The 22,669-nt window shown below is 37.5% G+C and overlaps 1 protein-coding gene across 8 annotated transcripts in view; it reads right to left on the bottom strand.

Annotated features, from left to right (window-relative positions):
• Positions 1 to 22,669, bottom strand: part of HDAC9 (histone deacetylase 9) — a 911,712-nt gene that overhangs the window by 829,607 nt on the left and 59,436 nt on the right. For all 8 annotated transcript variants that reach the window (XM_016957129.4, XM_063814095.1, XM_063814102.1 and 5 more), the window contains exon 2: positions 9,297 to 9,417. In XM_016957129.4, the coding sequence (XP_016812618.1) occupies positions 9,297 to 9,321 (25 nt within the window). In that variant the 5' untranslated portion in view covers positions 9,322 to 9,417. The remainder of the gene's footprint in view (positions 1 to 9,296; positions 9,418 to 22,669) is intronic.

Raw genomic sequence — 22,669 nt, 5'->3', positions numbered from 1 at the left:
TATCTCAAAATAATAAGGCCTATTTATGACAAACCCACGCCAATATCATACTGAATGGGCAAAAACTGGAAGCATTCCCTTTGAAAACTGGCACATGGCAGGGATGCCCTCTCTCACCACTCCTATTCAACACAGTGTTGGAAGTTCTGGCCAGCGCAATCAGGCAAGAGAAATAAATAAAGGGTATTCAATTAGGAAAAGAGGAAGTCAAATTGTCCCTGTTTGCAGATGACATGATTGTATATTTAGAAAACCCCATCATCTCAGCCCAAAATCTCCTTAAACTGATAAGCAACTTCAGCAAAGTCTCAGGATACAAAATCAATGGGCAAAAATCACCAGCATTCCTATACACCAATAACAAACAGAGAGTCAAGTCATGAGTGAACTCCCATTCACAATTGCTTCAAAGAGAATAAAATACCTAGGAATACAACTTACAAGGGATGTGAAGGACCTCTTCAAGGAGAACTACAAACGACTGCTCAATGAAATAAAAGAGGACACAAACAAATGGAAGAATATTCCATGCTCATGGATAGGAAGAATCAATATCTTGGAAATAGCCATACTGCCCAAGGTAATTTATACACTCAATGCCATCCCCATCAAGCTACCAATGACTTTCTTCACAGAACTGGAAGAAACTACTTTAAAGTTTGTATGGAACCAAAAAAGAGCCCACATTGCCAAGACAATCCTAAGCCAAAAGAACAAAGCTGGAGGCATCATGCTACCTGACTTCAAACTATACTACAAGCCAACAGTAACCAAACAGCATGGTTCTGGTACCAAAACAGAGATATAGAACAATGGAACAGAACAGATGCTTCAGAAATAACACCACACATCTACAACCATCTGATCTTTGACAAACCTGACAAAAACAGGAAATGGGAAAGGATACCCTGTTTAATAAATGGTGCTGGGAAAACTGGCTAGCCATATGTAGAAAGCTGAAACTGGATCCCTTCCTTACACCTTATATAAAAATTAATTCAAGATGGATTAAAGACTTAAATGTTAGACCTAAAACCATAAAAAAAAAAAACCCTAGAAGAAAACCTAGGCAATACCATTCAGGACATAGGCATGGGCAAGGACTTCATAACTAAAACACCAAAAGCAACAACAACAAAAGCCAAAATAGACAAATGGGATCTCATTAAACTGAAGAGCTTCTGCACAGCAAAAGAAACTATTATCAGAGTGAACAGGCAACCTACAGAACGGGAGAAAATTTTGCAATCTATCCGTCTGACAAATCTACAAAGAATTTAAACACATTTACAAGAAAAAAAAAACAACCCAGCCCATCAAAAAGTGTGCAAAGGATATGAACAGACACTTCTCAAAAGAAGACTTTTATGAAGCCAATAGACACACGAAAAAATGCTCATCATCACTGGCCATCAGAGAAATGCAAATCAAAACCACAATGAGATACCATCTCACACCAGTTAGAATGGCAATCATTAAAGAGTCAGGAAACAACAAATGCTGGAGAGGATGTGGAGAAATAGGAACACTTTTACACTGCTGGTGGGAGTGCAAACTAGTTCAACCATTGTGGAAGACAGTGTGGCAATTCCTCAAGGATCTAGAACTAGAAGTACCATTTGACCCAGCAATCCCATTACTGGGTATATACCCAAAGGATTATAAATCATGCTGCTATAAAGACACATGCACATGTATGTTTACTGCGGCACTATTCGCAATAGCAAAGACTTGGAACCAATCTAAATGTCCATCAATGATAGACTGGATTAAGAAAATGTGGCAAATATACACCATGGAATACTATGCAGCCATAAAAAGGATGAGTTCATGTCCTTTGCATGGATATGGATGCAGCTGGAAACCATCATTCTCAGCAAACTATCACAAGGACAGAAAACCAAACACCATATGTTCTCACTCATAGGTGGGAATTGCACAATAAGAACACTTGGACACAGGGCGGGGAAGATCACACACCGGGGCCTGTCGTTCGGTGGGGGACAGGGGGAGGGATAGCATTAGGAGAAATATCTAATGTAAATGATGAGTTAATGGGTGCAGCAAACCAACGTGGCACATGTATACCTATGTTAACAAACATGTACGTTGTGCATATGTACCCTACAACTTAAAGTATAATTTAAAAAAAAAGAAAAAAAACTGATGTATCATAACTGCAAGGAAAAGTATGGCAAAATTAAAACCATAACGATGCCTCACCCACTGGAAACTCAAAATTCTGTAAATCTATAGAATAAAGACAGAAGAACCGAGAAAATAAGAGGGGTGCAGTGGATAAGGAGACAATTAAAATGCAATTACAGTATGTAAGAAAAACAAGTACATCTATTTTGTTCATAAAAAATACTTCTGCAGGCTGGGTGCAGTGGCACATACCTGTAATCCCAGCACTTTGGGAGGCCGAGGTGGGTGGATCGCCTGAGGTCAGGAGTTCAAAACCAGCCTGAGCAACATGGTGAAACCCCATCTCTACTAAATACAAAAAATTTGCCAGGCATGGTGCCACATGCCTGTAATCCCAGTTACTTGGGAGACTGAGGCAGAAGAATTGCTTGAACCCAAGAGGCGGAGGTTGCAGTGAGCCAAGATCATGCCATTGCACTCCAGCCTGGGCAACAAGAACAAAATTCCATTTAAAACACACACACACAGACACATGCACACACACACACACACACACACACACACACACACACAAAAACAAGACTTTTGCACCTCCTCAGAACTTGTGATCTTTTAACAATTTTATTTAACACAGTTCTTAGCTTTCTAACCCTACAACAAGTTAGAGGCAATGAATTATAAATGGAGAAAACTGCTATACGTTGACATTCTCAAAATATGACAAAAATTAAGAAATATGCAGAAAACCACAGAAAGTAAAGCCTTGGGGGATATTTAGTGTAAAAGTACAGGTTACATGGTTCCACATACCTTTGTGTTTCCCTAGAGTTATTATAGTACTGCAACACAAGCACACATGCACCACACACGTACACACACACACAGAGTTTTTGTACTCTTAAGAGTAAACTCCAATCTATACAGACAAAAATATCCTCCATAAAGGTTCCACATAATGTTATAAACAAAGGGCTGTACATGTGTATTTGCAGAGGTAGCAAGATTTTGCTTACAGGGCTTAAGAAAATATATAGTCTAGCATTGTTTTATAATAGTGTTCATGAAAAGATCAGTGTAAAACAAGTATTTATCAACCACTGTATATTTGGCCTAGATTTTCATCATAATACTTAAAACTACAGAGGTGTTGAAAAACGTGACCCCAAAATGCAATAAAGAACAAACATAAGAATTGTGATTATAAAGTTTAAAGTACTTTTTCCTCAGCATATGTGCAATTATAATTTCAGATAAATTGACATTATTTTTAAACACTAATTAAGGACATATAATATTCAGCATACATTTTACTCCCATTTTCTGCAGAGTTCCCACTAACAGGAACTTGAATTTTCTAATAGCTACACTGGGCATTATCTATTCTGCATGATTCATAAAGAAAGGCTTAGGCAACTCTTAGAAATGTTGGTGAGCTGATCTGCCCTGATTTTAATGTGTTTCAATCTCTTCAAAGGAAAATTACTTAACTTTTTAATGACTGGTTAAATCAAGAGTGCATTATAAAATACTGCACCTCTTGGTAAGCAATACCGTATCTGCAGTCCTAGGTATAAAATTTTAAGACAAATGTGGTAGAGAGAGGCCAGCTGTTCACCAAACCTGTCTCCTCCTCTTCCTGGAGTACTGCTAGACTACTTTTCCCAGCCTCCTTTGTAGTTAGGTATGGCCACGTGGCTAAATTCCACTCAACGAAATGTGAACAAAAGTGATGTACCTTTGGAAACCTCCCACACTCAATGCACCTCTTCAATTTCCCTCCCATCAGCTTGATGTGGAGATGCACAATGACCTTAGAATACATGAACTGAAGAAGCACAAACCAGTTAGAAGCTGTCTGGGGCAAAGGGTAGCCATTAGAAAAACAGCAGCTCTCTACTCAGTCTTTATATGAACGAGAAATAACCTTCTTTTCTGTTTGGCCTGCATTATGGAGTTTGTTTGTACTGTTACAATAATGAAAATTATATAAGTTGAATTACCCACCAAAATTAATTGTGAAAAGAAAATATAAAAACAAATAAATGTTCAAAACAAATTTATACTGAACATTTTCAGAAAAGGTTTATGCCTCACTTATTAAAGCACTGTCCTTCAAAAACTAGAGAATGAATAAAATGCTTTATTTGGTTTATGTTTCAAACTTCAATATCAGATTGAGAAGTTTTGACTTACAAATGGCAAAAGAATGAATCACTTAACTGTGAAGTTAAAGTAGTAAAAAAAAAACAATCCAAAACAATAGTTAATAACTTTAACATACAGTGTTTCCTATTAATACCATACCCTGTGATCAACTTCTGCTACAACAAACATCAAAAAACTAATTTGTTTTATTATCCTGGAATATTTTTCTTGAATATTACTTGAAATAGATAATTGGCCAGTGGCCTGAAAATATTTTAGTTATGTAGAGCTACTTGTCATGGGATTTGACCTGTATTTCATTAAAAAGCTAACTGATCATACTCATCTAGGGAAGCCATAACCTATTTGATTTGCCCTAAGACTCTGTTTCATTTAACATTCATTTTTTTGGTAACACACTATGAACAAACTGAAGAAAAAATACCCACTTGGACATTATGATATTTGTTTGTAGCTTTGTCCTGGTTTTAGTTTCCTACTTAATGGCTAAATGGCACCACAGTGGGTAATGCACTGGAGTAAAAATGGTGAATCATTAAAGAGTTCGTAAATTTTAAAAACAGGGGCAGGCCTTCTGGGTCCCACATGCTTCTAAAAAACCTGATGTTGTGCTGTATTAATTGAACCATGAAGCTTTTATTAGTCCTCTTTAAAAATGCTTGCAGAGAAGCTTTTATTAATGCTTGCCCCCAAATTGTTTATACTACTTAGCATTTCCATAACAATTTATATTTCAAAGAACTTTTTGATCATTAGTTACATCTACTCTACATTTCTATAGGGGAATTCAGCTGTTTAGCAAAACAGAGGCATGAAGATAAATCTCTTAACTAATTTTTGCCCAAGACTTGCCAATAAGAAAATGAATAGAATATGAGAAAATGAACAGAATATAAGATCTTGCTATAAACCTTTCACTTCTATAAATAGCTTGGTCCTCTCACTCCATATGAGTAGAGTAGTTGTAAGTGTTCCCACAATGGTGAAAAGAGAGATGAGCTAGCTTTATACAAGGGGCTTTGAAAACTAATGTTACAGGACTTTGCAACACAGCTTTGGCCACTTTACCTAGAAGCCCACAAGGCCAGAACATTGCACAATTCTAAGGGCAACAGGCACATTGTGTTCTATGCTTGGAAAATTCCTTTGGATGCGTTTTCATCAAAATTAATTACAAAAAATAGATTCATCAAATTTAAAAATCATGTTAGGGTTGATGTAGCCCAATTTATTTAAAAACGTTCAGGCTGAAATTGGGTTTTCTATAATCTTGAGATCAGACTAAAAAGCTGCCCTGGGTTAAAATATGCTTAAACTTCTTTTGAGGAAAATAAAGGCACTCCATAAAAATCTCTTTGGTCCATCCACCTCCCCATAAAAATGAGATGGCCTAGATAGATGCAAAGCCACTAGAATGTTCCCCTCAAATTATTGCCTTCTCTAGGTTTCCACAGTGTTAGCTTTCTTTCTTTTTTCTTTTTTCTTTTTTTTTTTTTTTGAGACAGGGTCTTGCTCTGTGGCCCAGGCTAGAATGCAGTGCAGTGGCATCATCATGGCTCACTCACTGCAGCCTTGACCTCCTGGGCTCGAGCAATCCTCCCACCTCAGCCTCCTAAGTAGCAGGGACTACAGGCATGCACCACCATGCCAAGCAATTTTTTAAAAATTTTTTTGTAGAGATAGGATCTCACCAAATTGCCCAGGCTAGTCTCGAACCCCTGGGCTCAAGCAATCTTCCCCACTAGGCCTCTCAAATTGCTGGGATTACAGGCATGAGCCACTGCACCTAGCCAGTGTTAGCTTTATCTATCATCAGAGATAAATTCATCTATCATCAGAGATAGATTTATCTACCATCAGAGAACAAAATAACTGAATTAGCATAGTTTTGCTCACAAGAGAAACATTTACTTGAGATAAGACTTAATGATGTGTTTTTTGTGTTTATAGTCTCCAAATATGAAACACTAGTGCTGTTGAAAGGACTAAGACCATTTCTACACTTTGCCAAGTCATAGCAAAGAGCAATATACATTCTACAATCCAGTATCCTTCCCCCAGGCTACCACACGATACTCTTTGAGGGAGGAGTCTGGAAATCTGTATTTTTAACAAGTCTCAGGAGATTTTTACTATCTGACATGTTTGGAAAATGCTAGATAAGTCCTAAAATCCTTCCTTCTGAGATTTGGCAATTCTGATAAAAATTACATTACTAGAAATAGTATCCATACTGCTGTACAGAGGAAATAAATTTCTGGTCCTAAATTTATTAAAATACTTAAGACACTGAATGGACTAAAGCTATTACTATTTGTCTCTCCCATGAAAGGGTGCTGTCCCTAAGGATAGAAACTATGTTTTAGTGCTCGTTGTGTCCCTATTGGGTAACACACTGGCTGGCACAAGTTAGATGCTTAATAAGTTTTGAATGAAGAGCTCAACTGCAGCAGCTAGCTGCCAATCTTATCCAGATAGTCTTTCCTCCATTCAGGATCCTCAGTGCCTAAAAGCAATACCCAAGGCTCTAACTTTGAACAGAACCGGGCAGCAAAATTAAAATAAAAACTAGTAAATTTTATATACAAAAATCAGCACTTATTGTTTGACTGAATACATGATTAAGACGGCGGCATTTTGTATTTCATATCAACCATATTTGAATATGGATGGAGAACGTTTCTAAGAATGATGTTAATGTATGGGAAAAATAAGAATTCACACTATACCAGAACCAATTTTGAAGACAAACATACTCAGTCTGAAACATGGACTATTAAAGAATTTCTGGAACTACTGAAGTGAGTCTATTTTTCTTTCTGGTGCACAATAACTCCTTAGAGCCATTTGTGGAACAAAAGCAAAATAAATGGATGGTGATTGCATAAGACCAATTTAATTCTCTTTTTAGATAGTGGGGAAAAAAGATGTAAGAAAAACATATTTTTTTCTAAATCAAACAATCAGGTTACTTCTCAGAATATATACGGCACCCTAAGATGCAGGCTAATAACAGGAGAAAAAATTTTTTTATGTTTGTGGCAGGAACATTTTCCTCTATCCATGCAAAGTGAATTTCAGGTCTCTGATCATAGTTTTTTACTTGCAATAAACAGAAGAAACTCCTACCCACCTGGCACATTTACTATCACTTTCCTCAACTTCAGATTTCATTCATAAAAACTTCCCAAACGGAGTTGATTGAGACTTCTGCATAATGTTATTGTCAACACAGCAGAATGATTTATAAGAAAAAAGTACACGAGGAAATTTTGGTGACCCTAAAGTCAAGTGAGCTTCACTCAATGGTTGTCTTATTTATCCATCACCTTTTCTCTCCTCGTAACTGAACAATTATCATGACTGGCAAGAATTTCCTCATCAAAATAGCAGCTTCAAGTGAGATTTTCATTTTATAAAATCAATATTCTTGGGGAGCAGGGTATACCAACATCCACTGCCAAATATTATCACAAGAAAAAAATACTTGACCACAGTGGTTCTAAATTAATGCCTCTTTTAAACAATCCAATTTTGAAACACTGAATTTATATACAGATAAATATACATAATATTTAAAATGCAATATACACCTATATAAGGTAAATGTTAATTTAAGTTCATCCCAACAGAAAGAATAATAGTACTAGACCATAATTGTAATAAGCAATGCCGCTCACAGAACACACTTAAACAAGGTTGTTTGTAGAGGCTGGTAGGGGATGGGGTGAGAAATGGGCAGAAGAAGCTAAACCAGTGATTCCCAAAGTGTGGTCCCCAAGCAGCAACAGCATTGTCAGGGGAACTTGTAAAAATCACAATTCCTGTGCCCCACTCCAGACTTAGAAATCAAAAACTACGAGAATAGGGCTTGTTTTAACAAACTCTCCAAGTGATGTCAATGCATGCTAAAGTTTGAGAACCACTAGGCAATAAAGACTCAGAGATAACAGGCATAAGTAAGTAACTGTCATCTGCTTAACCTAGTGACATGCCAATTATCAAACATGGTTGTGACTAAAGACTCAGGGATTTCTGGACTGCACCATTTAGAATCAAGTTCCAAATTCAGCATACAAGTTGGCGGCCTGTTGGGGATGTGGGGAAGGTTGATGAAACAGCGGAATTCCCAAACAGCTGACTTGGGTGTGGCAATCCAGGGAATGAAAATCTTGGCAAGTTTTCTCCCTTATAAGCCCTGAATATGATAGTACATAAGCTTCAACTTAGTTCAATAAACCAAGGATATCAATATTCTAAGGAATCTATAAAGAAATAAATGCTCCTATAAGTATCCAAGCAGAAAATTCTTGTAAAACTTGTCTGTTACTAGTATGTGGTATCTGACCCTACTTCATCATTCCCAAAACTTGGATTGTGTTTGTTCCAAAAATGACAGCCTGTTCCTGGAGGAACGGGTGTTGGCTGTGCTGATCACAGCACTACATGAGCAGCACACATCACTGGAATAGGAGGAAGCAGGTGCTGAGATTATAATTAAATATGTATATAGGAAACAGGAATGGCAGCAAAGAAGGGTGGGGAGGAAAAATATCCTTCCTGTGTGTCAAAGAGATGGAGGTGGAGTCAATCCACAAACTGACTTCCAAAGCCCCACAGTATAATTTAAAAGCATACAGACACATGTTAGGACAGAAAGATTACAGGTGAAAAATGGATCCCTATATAATAGTTCATATTCATAACTTCATAAAGTTCAATCTGAATGTTACCTTGGAAGCAGAAGAATTAAAGTCCCATGCTCAGACTACAATGCAAATCAAATCAGTTGTCCAGGAAGCAAACTGGGTTAAGCAATAGAGAATTAGCTATCGAATGCAAAATTCAAGATTTGTTACATTAAGCAATCTTTGTCCAAAAAAAAAAGTTCCTTCATAAATTAAATTACTTGGTTTGAAACAACACAAAGCAACATCTTTCACATAAAGTCTATTAACAGTTTAAGAAGCAACCAGACTGACCAGGCTGTGCAGGTGAGCTCATCATGAGAATCAGAGGGACTGCTAAGACTAGGATGCAGATTCACAGCCTTTGTGGTTCAACTGCTGACGATGGTCCAGGAGGGGTTGGCAGAGGAGAAACCTAGAACATAAGAAAAATGCAGTGTTTAAGATACAAGCTATGTCAAGTCACACTGAAAAAGAAACACAGAGAACTGGCCTTGAGTGTCAACTCAGCCACAGCGCGACCATGTGTCTTTGAGGCAGTCATATCAACCTTACAGGTCTCTAAGTCTTCATCTAAAAAAGAGCAAATTTAGCAGTCTCCCTTATAGCACAGGAATATTGTGAACACAGAAATAAAATAATAGGTATAGAAGGAATCAGTGAGGGAGAAAGCAATTCACATAATTATAATTAGCTTATTGTTTACTGTTCACTATAATTTGTTTGCTATTATCATTATTATAGAAATAAAAAAGCTTTTTTGGATTTTTGCATATAAGTATCTCATTACATAGCATTTTAAACTATCATTATCAAAGACTTCCTTTTACAGATAGGACCTCTTGGCAAAAAGAAATGTTTAATGGACTAAAAAAAGAACAAACAGGCCATAAACTATAAGAGTGACAGAAAACTCCCATGATAATTTCCACTTCTTCTTGAGGTCTTTTGTAATCTTGTTCCAGCCCAAAGTAATATCAACCATAGTCTTTCTAGGAGTCAGACTAACAGGATGGACTTCTTAAAAGGAATTTAAGGGACTTTCTGCTTTTAATTTTAATGTACTTCCACTTCTAGACATTTAGAGGAAAAGCAACTGGAAGGACATTTTCCTAAGAGTTTACTGGAATGTCAAACTTAAGAAAAAAGCAGCAGCTTTTAAAATTACACTTAATGAGTTTCTTAATAAAATAGTATATCCAAATTGCACTATTTTTATAGACAGATGTTGTAACTGAGAATTATATACTCCTTTATCTTCAGAATCCAACGTATTTATTGTGACTCGTTTTTCCGTCACTATTTTGAAAGTGTTATTGCTATTTTTGCCCCAATATATAAAGCCAGATATAAATACATATTTTCTTTGAAGAACTTTATAACATCACCAAGAATACCTATAATACTTACATGGTCTCTAAATAGAAATGTGCTATTTAGTTATTCAAACAGCTAAGTAGTGTCATTAGACCTAGCAGGCTACTTCTCATCACATCCTTGGTGCTCAATAAGTATTAAGATTTAACGACAATTAAAATGTACATTTTTATAAATCTCCTTCAAAAATTATATTGATGTGCTGTTTTATTAACATCATCTGAACAGTCTTGATTTCTGTGTCAATGAGAAAGCAACATCTCTACAGAAAGATAAAAATGAAAAGCAAACTTTTTTATTTCTATATCAAGAAATGGACATTCTGACATTAGTTTTAGATAAAAATTGTTCAATGTGATATTTACTATAATAATAATATCACCCTTTGGGAGGCCGAGGCGGGTGGATCACTTGAGGTCAGGAGTTTGAGACCAGCCTGGCCAAGATTGTGAAACCCCATCTCTACTAAAAATACAAAAAATTAGCCAGGCATGGTGGTGGGCGCCTGTAATCCCAGCTATTCAGGAAGCTGAAGCAGGAGAATCACTTGAACCCGGGAGGTGGAGGTTGCAGTGGGCCAAGATAGTGCCACTCCACTCCAGCCTGGGCAACAAAAGCAAATCTCTGTCTCAAAAATAATAATAATAATAAATATAAACATTGCTCACGCTGTTCTTTATAGTTACAAAGTGCTTTTAGACATGCCACCATATTTGATATTACTTTCGTAAGAACCATGCTAATAGATAACTTGTAACTCTCTCCTCTCACCCTGGACCTAACAGGTGAGGAAACTGAGATGCTATCTGCTTCATAATTAAAAGTAAATAAAATAAAAGTTAAATTTACTTGAATTTGAATTTATAGACTATCCTAAATTGACAAGTGTGAGCTTCAAGATTTAGTCATTCTTACTTTTTTACATTGTAGTCTGAAACATTTTGTAAATGCTCTTGATACATTCTTGATTCTCAATGGCACAATTTGATTTTAAATTAAGAATAACGAATAGAAAGCAACAGGAAACCTTTAGAGAATGTAAGTGAAGCAGCTCTGAAAGGTAACTTCCATCAAGGGCATAGTTAGTGTGATTTTTAAAAAATTTTTTTCATCTTTAACGTCACTTTGCACAATTGATACTTGTGTATTTGCAAATATAACTCAAATTTAACCAATAATTTCCAACAATTCAACAGCAGTTAACTTCTCCCACTTATTTCCACAAACACACACACAACAACTCTCCATGACATGCTGATTTGTGGCTGGGCATGTAATAGTTGGGTTTTGACTTCACAGCTCCAAACCTGAGTTGCAAAGTAAATCTCCGATGGAAATATAAATTTGACTTACAAATATCAAGTCTTTTTGAAAGTTAAACAACTCCCCTTGCCTTCAGTCTTTTTAATAACTGCCTCCACATGACACATTGCTCTAACATTTATGAAAATGTTATCTGAATACTCTTTTAATGAAAATGAATAGGCATTTCTATATTGATATACACTAGTTTCCATTTACTGCATTTCCATTTCCAATAATCCATATTAAACCAAAGTTATCATTACTGCCACAGCTGCACAAGTAGAATATGGTCATTTAAGGAGTTCTCCTAAAATGTTTCAGGGATATGGATCTGCTGTACATATGTGCACATCACATGTACGGATACATCATAGGCTATATACGCTTCCCTCTCCTCACACCCACAAAATCAGATTAGCAGCCTGATCCACACCTTTTAGGGACAAGATTGATATATAATTTTATACAAATTAAGACCACTTTAAGTTGCTTTGAAAAGAAAGAAGGGTCAGTGGTCAACATGTGTCGATGACAATGGGGAATTTATTCTCAAATCTTCCCACACTTCTTTATCCAAATGGGCTGCAGAGTAATAGACTGTTTAGAAGTTCCCCTCATATATTAGTCATTCTTATAAGCCTGAACTAGAAATAATAGGAAACTCGCCTTCAGGTGGGTAGATAACAAAAAAGAATAGAAAAATAATACAAATTGTTTGTAAATACAGATTATCAAAACATATAATAGAAATATATCTGCTTTCAATTAATGGTTTCAATGAATTTTAACATGAGTTTCCCCATGCTGTAAAAAACATACACATATTCGTGCACATTTAAGGAGATAAACACAAGTGCAGCAAAAACAACTGCTGCTATGAATCCTTTGTCTCTTAAGATCCAGGAATGGTTATTTTGGTTCTTAACTATATCCCTTGAGCTACATAAATCCACAATAAAAGACTAAGAGTCCTTTGCTTCAAAAAGATCATCTCTGACTACAATTTTGTCAGCTCTCTGAAAGTACGTTACTACTGTAATATCCTCAGATGTAGCACGGAGCAACAACTCAAGACAGTGACATCTTGCAGTCTCAGCTTACCCATGCAGCCAGAAAAAAGAGAGGGCACTACCACATTTCACTGTCCCAGCCTATTACTGTCCTTAACATCATACATAGTGGTCTTCCATAGGTCCTTTAACCATTCCACCTATGTGGCCTTCTCAATAGTAATAGCATCACAAGTCAGCAGAGCTTTATATGTCACAAAGAAATTGCACATGGAGTATCTCTTCTGATCTTCACAACAGCCCTTTGGGTTATACCGAATCAGCTGTTATTATTCCCATTTTACAAACAAGGCATCTGAGGTGTAAAGAGGTTCAGGGATTTGTTTACAGATATGTGGCTGGCAAATGGAGGGCTGATCCTGTAACTCTTAGCCCAGTGCTTTCTTCGTGGCATTGCAAGGAATTACAGACCACTTGAGCAGAGCTGTATGAACATCAAGACATTGCCTATCTACTCATTACAACTTCAGTAATGGCTCATTGAGATACAGGTCTTCTTTACTAAAGGACCTGTCAAGCCATTGAATAGATCAAACTCAGTCACAAAACATGATACAATCAATCCAAAATTTTCCATAAAAGTCTACAAATCATCTCACAACAGAAGCTTTCAAATTTGACTTAGACTTCATGTTCCTTGAATATCACAATAATCATTTTGGTTTTTAACTATACTCTGAGCTTCTTATTACAGTTGTCTTTTTCCCCCACTTTTGGGTAATTAGTATTATTTTGGATAGTGTGCTACTAAAAAAGCAGAACGCTTTTGTAGTCTATGTAGGTAACAAAAACCTGTCTATTTAAATCTGATATATCTTTCTCATGGCTAGGGCAAGCCAAAATGTACAGTTCAGTCTACACAGCCATTCACACTTATCTACAGGTCCTTCTCTTCTCAAACTGAGCCATTAACCATGGTTCCTCCATAGAGTATCCTTCAAAAACTCAGTTTATCACAATCACTATACAGATCATTTATTGGTGGGAAATGCTTACTGTGCCAACACGTTGAACACCAAGAGATTCATCAGATCCTCAGTCTCTCTCTCTCTCTCTCTCTCTCTCTCTCTCTCTCTCTCTCATGCCTTAGAACCTGAAATTCTGCTGTAATTTCAACTTTGGAGAAAAGCATTAGAAAACCGCTCTTAACATTGTGTTCAATTCAACAACCCTTACTGAGCACATACAAGACACACTGTTACCCAATATGGAAACCTTAGATTCTATTTCATTTCTCTGTTCTTGCTTTTACCATAGACAGTCACCAGAGTCAGAACACTGACCTCTTAAAAATATCTTTCTTATCTGAATCTTCCTTTCCATTTCAATTAATACTGCCTTAGCTCAATTAATTGTTTATTCTTGATTGGATTCTTAATCTAGTCTTCTATCTGGTATCCCTGCCTCCAGGGAATGTATAAATACATGAATGAGTCAGTAACTACAATTTGGTGACACACAGCTCCTTAGTTGGTATTCAAGTGCCTTCATAACTGGTCTCCTTTCATCCCACTTTTTCTTCTTCCTTCTTTCCCTTATGTATAACCCCTATGGTTTCAGGCAATCTGTGATTACTCCTAGAGTGATGTTCAACATTATTAGCTACTACCGAGGCACAGGCTACTCAGAATGAACACCTGTATAAGCACTGGTGGAGCTTTACTAAAACGTATCAGCTGACTACGAGTCCTGACTATTCCTGCACAGTATCATTCGCGTGTCCATGCTTTTGTGTCTCTGTCTGCAAAGGATACTATTACCTTTTCTGCATCTCCCACCTTGAATTCTTGGGGTTTTTTTGGTTGGTTGGTTTTTGAGATAGGGTATCAGTTTGTCTCATGTGATCACAGCTCACTGCAGCTTCAACCTCCGGGGCTCAAGTGATCCTCCCACCTTAGCCTCCCAAGTAGCTGGGACTACACGCGTGTGCCACCACGCCCACCTAACATTTTTACTTTTTTTATAGAAACAATTTATCCCCATCGTCCTGCCTCAACCTCACAAAGTGCTGGGATTACAGGTGTGAGCCACCACACCCAGCCGTACCTTGAATTCTTTAAAGCCATACTGAAATGAGAATTCTTAGCCAACCACTCCAAGTAAAAGATCAGCTTTCTCATCTGTTTCCACTGTATCTTGTACCATACCCATAATAACATCACATATGTTAGACAATAATAATGTATCTTATGTTAGTGGAGTACTTTCATCCATGATGAGACTATGTTCTTCAGTTCAGGGACTGTACTACATTCATCTTTGTAACCCCCACACCTAGTAGAGTACCTGATACATGGCAGGTACACAATAAGTTCCTGATGAATAAGTGAGCAGGCAGTAAGAACTTAACCAATGATTCTGCAGTTATGCAACTTTGAGGCAGAATCGCTTATCCAATTTGTTAGTATAGATTTCTGAAGGACTAGAACATAGTCCTTGGATTTGGATCAGAGAAAGAAAGAAAAATATTCTTGAGTTTGGGCCACCATCTAGAAAGGGCAAACCCAGGTGGGATGGGTGCCTTCATGGGTTGGGAAGACACCAGACATCCCCAGACCTTGCCCATGAAATATGTTGACCAAGATAGGGTCACTTCCCAGGCTTTTCAATTGAAGTAATTTCTTAGCTCATTGAAAGGATTCCGTTTCTCTCTCACCTTATTAGCCTCAGCTTTTTTTCCCCAAGGACATCCATCTTTTTATTAGACAAGCTCTATAAACTCAAGTTGGCCTCAAAACAATCAAACCACTTATTCATGAAGACAGGGGAACATGGGATACAGAGATGTAAGGATACTCGTTTCCCTTCAACTTTAAGTAGCAGAAGCAGGACTGTGCTCACAGTGCTCCTGATAATATTTATGTTGTCCTGAGGAATAGAATGATGAGAGTCTAGGACTCTGGGGGTTCTGGGGACTGGGAAGCTGATGGGCACAAGCAAGAGCCACACCAGCAATGCAGTCAGTGATTTAACCTTCCCCAATACCATAACAGACACCTGCTGCTCTGATTCACCAAACATGCTGGCAAAGACTGGCATATCAATTACTTTTGGCTCATTCTGGACTCTGGGGAGTTATCTATGCAAGACTATTGGTTTCACTCCCCACCTGCACTGCCGAAGGTTTGCTGACTTCACCCTTAGAGTATATCTAGGAGCAGAACATGTCACCCAGAAGGCCACACATCTAACATACAGTCTCTGTGCTTACATTTTAACAGCAAATAATAAGCTCCATTCTAAGACTTTTAGGAGAACCATTTAAGAACAGGCTACATTGTTGGGTGTAATATAGAGCAGGGAACGCAGCTTGGGAGGTTAGTTATGCATATATTTTGCATATTTAAGATAAGATTCAGTAGTCTATACTATAAATATAACTCAATGGTAACATCTAAAAATACATAACATAATCAGGAATGGTCTGCTGGATATTGCATTTCATAAGAAGAAATCTTGCCAACTACAGTACCTGCACTAATAAAAACAGACCTTTTCGTAGTAAGCCTTGATTTTTAAACACTGGGCTTAGCCCCAGGGTATCCAGTACCCAACCCATATTCCAAATGCCTCTACATCATAAAGATCATTTTATCAAAAAGTCTTACTCCACTGATTTTTATTGGATCATCTTTGAAGGCCCTATCTGCAACTCCCCTTCTTGGACAATAGGGAGTCACAGTCACCATTATCACCAATTTGAGTTTAAAAGGAGACTCACAATGCCCAGAAACTGCAGGATATACAGGCTTCTTTTCAGTCATGGCAAAGGGGTTGTTAAAAAAAAAAAAAAGAAAGAAAGAAAGAAAAAAAGCTTTGTCTACCTGTAAATACACACTGGACAGAAGTCCAAAATAGAATTGTGAAAAGGAAGTAATAGTCGAAGTGAAGGAACTTGTAACAGACAACCTCTGATACCTGTGCAGCAGGAGGGCTTTGTAACTCACACGCTATAACCTTCCCTGCAGAAAACTGCCGACCAAGCATGTTGAAAAGAACCCGTCTCCCCTGGTCTACTACCTCACCTGTGTGGAGGCATGGGTTATGATCAGCTAGCCAAACACAAAAGACCTTTAGCCATCATTGTAATTTAGAGTGATATGATTCTCTTTTTCAAGCTCAATATTGTGTACATTTTTTAAAATTCTTTGATTTCTTTAATCACATTTCTTTAATGCTGCAACTCAAGTCTTGAAGATCTGATAATCCCCACGTTGAGCAAAGTGCTCTTGTAAAATGTTTCACTAGCTGGGCGGTCTGGAAGTCAATTAACCTCTCTGAGCCTCAGTTGCTTAAACATGAATTATTTAACTTATGAGGTCATTGTGAGGCTTGAAGGAAATAAATGTAAAGTAATCATTGGTAAGGTGAAGGTGCTCAAAAACATTGGCTGTTATTATCATTACAGAAATTTTATTTTACTTCAGGCCAAATTTCATCCCAAGAGAAAACAGTGACACACAGTGCCTCTCACTGTGGCACAGAGTCCTGCAGCACAACTATTAATCTTTCTCACTCCACTAGGGTTACAGCAGGTATCTAATTACTAAAGCTTTTTTTCATTCTTTTTCTTTCTTTTAGAAGGCAAATGTGTACTCTAAGGAAATATACTGTGCTATCCTTTGCTTGTGAATATACCATGTTTACTTTAATCTTTCACTAGTGTTAGCTATATAAAAAAATCACTTGGATGTTAATAGAAAGAAAAACATTCGAATAGAAAAAAAAACTGTAAGTTAGAAACATGTATCATTTTGTAGAAATGTGAAGGGAAGCATGAAGTCTATTCCCCTGATATTGTATAGATCTTTCTATATAGAACTTGAATCTGTTTTAACAGATTGGCTTGGGAATTTCAATAGACCCTAAGGTCCCTCTATTTTGGGAAGGATTTCACTGATCATTTTAGTCACTGCTCTACCTGTTGCTAGCAGTCCATACAATTTTAAGCCAGCCAAGACACATCTCTAGGCACAAGCAGATGTGCCCCTCAGGTGAAGAAGTGATAACAGAAAATACCCACACAATGTAGAAGGAAACCAGTATGAGTCTTAAGTCACCAGGGCCATTGCCCAAAGATGTGAGGTACATGGCACCCTCCCCAGCCAAGACCCACATTGACACTGATTCTGTTTACTTCTTATCCCTCCATCTGAGGCAGGAGAATAGGTTCTAGAGGCAGGGACCCTAAAGCCGATTCGCACTGGCTTCCTAGAACTAAATCAAAAGGAAAATCCCAACTTTCCATGCTCAAGTAACAAAAGGACCAAAGGCTACTCCCTTTGCAACCCTCCCCACCTTTTCCTGCAGAGCAGATGAGGAATTGAAAGTACCTCTAATTGGACCCCTCCCACAACCAATCAGGCTGGTAGAGGGCCAAGTCTTCATTTGTACAGAACTTTATAACTTCACTTCAGCCTCTGATTGGTCACTTTCTGCAACCAATCAGACTGGTCGTGGGCTGCTACTTCATTTACATAGGGTGTATATCAAGTAACCAATGGGAAACCTCTAGAGGGTATTTGAACCCCAGAAAATTCCATAACAGGGCTCTTGAGCCCCTATGCTCAGGCCACTCCCACCCCGTGGAGTGTACTTTCATTTTCAGCAAATCTCTGCTTTTGTCACTTTATTCTTTCCTTGCTTTGTCTGTGTGTTTGGTCCAATTCTTTTCACCGCTAACACATCTGTGACCCTCTTTTCTACTAGGTTTCTCCAGAATCCCTTGCAATTGATTAGGCCACTGGTTATTTGGCCCCTTTCCAAAGAACTTGCCTTCACTAGTGAGTTGAACCAACCTCATCTCCCATCTTTATCTCCATCTCCTCCTCCCCTTCCAAAGAACTCTACTTTATACCTACAACTTACTTCGATTCCATCCCTCTCTAGTTCTTTTCTAGCCAATCTGTTCCTTTGTCTACAGAAACTTCCTTGTGAAAACACACCAATACACCTAATTTAGGATACACCTATATTTCCAGAATACACCAATTTGTAAAAAATGAATCATATCAGATATTGTGTTCTTTGAACTTCATCCTATAATTAGTATTGACTTTTCTAACTTACACAAACTTTATATTCAAGTTAAGAACAATCCAAGTTCATGCTATGGAACCTTGTGGGCTATATTTTGCCCAGGAGCAAGTTAGCTCTGCTTGAATGTAACATGTACTTATTGAGTGCTTGCTATGAATGCTCAGAGCTGGGAGAGTTGTTCAGGTAGCTCCTGTCTCCCAGATTTCATACCAGTGATTTCTCAGAGCACAGTCCAAGAACCTCTCAGAAAATGCAGATGCAGACACTCAGGACTTATCTGAGAACTTCTGAATCAGAATCTTTAGGACAAGGGCCCAGAAACAGCATTTTAAACAAGTTTCCATGGTGATTCTTAACTAAGCTAAGGTATGAGAAGCACAAGAGAAACAACATATGCATATGAACAATTAAGAAACAAAATAACAAACATATATAGAGAGCAGCACAAGGAAAAGAACCCTGACTTTGGAGTCTGGCTGACCTTAATGCAAATTCCAATTGCTGTATTTTCACAGGCAAATTATTTACCATTCTGACCTTCAGTTTCCTCACTGGTAAGTTGCTGGCTCTAATAGTTACTTGCAGGGTCACTAGGGATGAGTGATAATATATTTAAAATACTTAGCATAGTGCTCAATATATGTGAGACATTATGACATTCAGGGCCTCTGTGTTACAAACTGCCTCTCGAATTGTGAAACACTGCAGCCCTGATAGCTATTTTCTTTAAAAAAAAAAAAAAAATGGGACAGCACAAGTGCTACAGGAATTAGGAGAAGGGAGTTCTCACTGTGATTAGAGGTAGAAGGGACGATACATGAAAGAGCTGGTGCACAGCTTTAGGAGACTGAAATTTATTCAAACATGCATGAGTGGTAAAAATGTCCTCCTTTCCCAGAAGTTCTCCAAGTCATAGCTACTACGCTCAGTGAATTGTAAACAATTGCAAGAAACAATTTAAAAATTACCTTGCTGTGTCCTTCAACTATTCTGTGAATTAAATGATCTATTTTTATATTCCTCATATCATAAAACATTTCCACTGTCAAAATTATCCTCAAAATTATCTCAAGTTTTATGCTAGTAACATGATGATAGTTTGTTGTACGTAGCACATTCCATTCCCAAGGAGATGGTGGAATTTTATACAGACAGCTTCACAAATATGCCATCAGTTATTTATACACAAAATGATAGTACTGACCTCCTGCCAGAAGAGGGAACTCTGGGTTACTATAACTATGATTACAGTACAATATAGGCTGCAGCTTTTCTATCATCTCTTCGAAGAACCATGTGAAAGATGTCTAGTGAGGATCAAGGAGGCTGCAAAGACATTCACCTGCTCCAGGAAACTAACTGGCCCATGAGAGGATAAAGCCTCTTAATGATCCCATCAGTAAAACAGGCTAGTTGATCAAGCTAATTCACTGAGAACCAATCCTATTAAACCTCATTATTCCTGTGAAGAATCAAAAGTATCTGCAACTCCATCTCAACAAATGGAGTAAAGTTTCAAATGATAAAACCTGAAAAAACAAGGTAACAATTATTAAGTATATAATTACAGTGTCAGAACTCAAAACAAACTCCGCACTCAATCCACAGGACATCCATTCCCCCTGAGTGAGAAAGCCACCTTTGAAACTGAAAATCTATATAAAAACAAGGGACCAAAACAATTCATTTTATTGAAGGCAATTTCTATTATTTCTATTAATGTCATATAGGGGAAGAGATACAGCCTTTGCTTTTATATTCCAGTTCTGCAAAAAAAATGCATATATATATGCATGTATTAAAATAGACTGAGACAGATTAACACATATAAATAGCTCAATCCAACATCTGTAGCAGCCCTTTAGATTGTATTAAAGTCCTAGCTGTTTATCAGGCTGGTAAATCATATCAGCTCCTAGTTATTTAAATTGCCAGTTTCCAGGCAACCATTTCTTTTTGTCAACTGTCACTCACTCTTAAGTTCCTCTGCAATACTTCCTTAAGAAAAAAATAGTGAAAAAATCTTGACACACTTATTTTTGGGCATAAAAGATGCACTTAATTTTATCTCTGATCTTCAAGAGTCTGAGAATCGAGTGATATTGGGAAAATAAAACCTGTTTAGTGAGTTGGAGGAGTAGCAGTGTTGGAACAGAGAGTGATGTGGATGAATACCCAGACAGAAAAGTTGTGGGACTTTGCTAAAGTAAGGGTCCCTTTTGGGACCTGGCTCACAGTAGAGGTATGTTTGTGACAAAAGCCTTACAAAAGAAAATATGCACTCCAGAGATAAGAGAAGATTCTCAGCAAAATTGATGTCCAGTTGTTATTTTTATAATCATGCTTTTCAAGGTAAGGCAGAGTCCCTTAGCCAACGAAGATAATATTGCAGTGTGTATGCAATTCACTTTGTCAATACAAGCGCTTCTAGAATCGCCATTCCCTGTCTCTCTGGACATCAGTTTCAGACCAGATCATCTCTAAAGTTTTTGCTAGCAATAACATTTTATAAACCCATCAATCTTTAAATTACACAGTTCTCAATTGCGGCCTATATAAAACTGGACCAACCTAATAAATCAGACTGTTTTGTTGCTACATCTCAAAAACAAAAATAGAAACATATATATCTAGATACAAATAAAATTATTTCAATGTATAATGTTGCTCTTTATTTAAAAATGAAGAGGGATAGCTTACTTCAAGTAGGAAATGGCAGAACTTGCTGACTTTGAATTAAAATCTTTGTGCACTAAAAAAAAAAAAAAAAAAAAAAACCCTAATAAAGTGCAAAGACAAATCACACTGGGAAAAATATGGGAATGCAAATAACCAACAAGAATTAGTAATGGGATTATGGCTGAGCACTTTAGATTACACCTGTAATCCCAGAATTTGGGGAGGCTGAGGCGGGAGGATCACTTGAGACCAGGAGTTCAAGATCAGCCTGGGCAAAAATAGCAAGACGGCATTTCTACAAATTTAAAAAAATGAAAAACTGGGCTGGGCGCGGTGGCTCATGCCTGTAATCCCAGCACTTTGGGAGGCCAAGGCGGGCAGATCACAAGGTCAGGAGATCGAGACCATCCTGGCTAACACAGTGAAACCCTGTCTCTACTAAAAATACAAAAACAAAATTAGCCGGGCGTGGTGGTGGGCACCTGTAGTCCCAGCTACTTGGGAGGCTGAGGCGGGAGAATGGTGTGAACCCGGGAGGCGGAGCCTGCAGTGAGCCAAGATCAAGCCACTGCACTCCAGCCTGGGCGACAGAGTGAGCCTCTGTCTCAAAAAAATAATAATAAAAATAAATAATAAATAATAAATAAATAAAAAACCTTAGCCATGTATGCTGGTACGTGCCTGTAGTCCCAGTTACTCAGGAGGCAGAGGTGGGAGGAACATTTAAGCCCAGGAGGCCAAGGCTACAGTGAGTTATGATCACACCACTGCACTCCAACCCGAGTGACACGGTGAGACCCTGACTCTAAACAAAAAAAAAAAAGAAAAAATTATTAATTATTGTAAGAATTAATATGTTGTTAAATATTATAATTAACTACTAATTATTTTTCTTTTCTTTTTTTCTTACGTATAAATGAGTAAGAAAACAAAACAAAGAACAATTTAGAAATAAGAAAAGGACAGAAGCAGGAAATAAATAAAAAAGACAATTTCAGCAGCTAATAATTATATGGAAAGATGCTCAATGAGATACCAAAACACATCCATCCAATTGGGTAACATCTTGAAGTCTTATAATCCTCACGTTGGCAAGGATATGGAACAGTTAAAATTTTCATACACTTTCAGAGACAGTATAAATGCACACACCATTTATAATAGCAATTTAAAACTATCCTGTCAAGTGGACAATGT

This window comes from Pan troglodytes, chromosome 6 (assembly GCF_028858775.2).
Source record: "Pan troglodytes isolate AG18354 chromosome 6, NHGRI_mPanTro3-v2.0_pri, whole genome shotgun sequence".
Classification (NCBI taxonomy): Eukaryota; Metazoa; Chordata; class Mammalia; order Primates; family Hominidae; genus Pan; species Pan troglodytes.
Note: the sequence above shows the minus strand (reverse complement) of the source record. Positions and strands in the feature narration are given on the sequence as shown.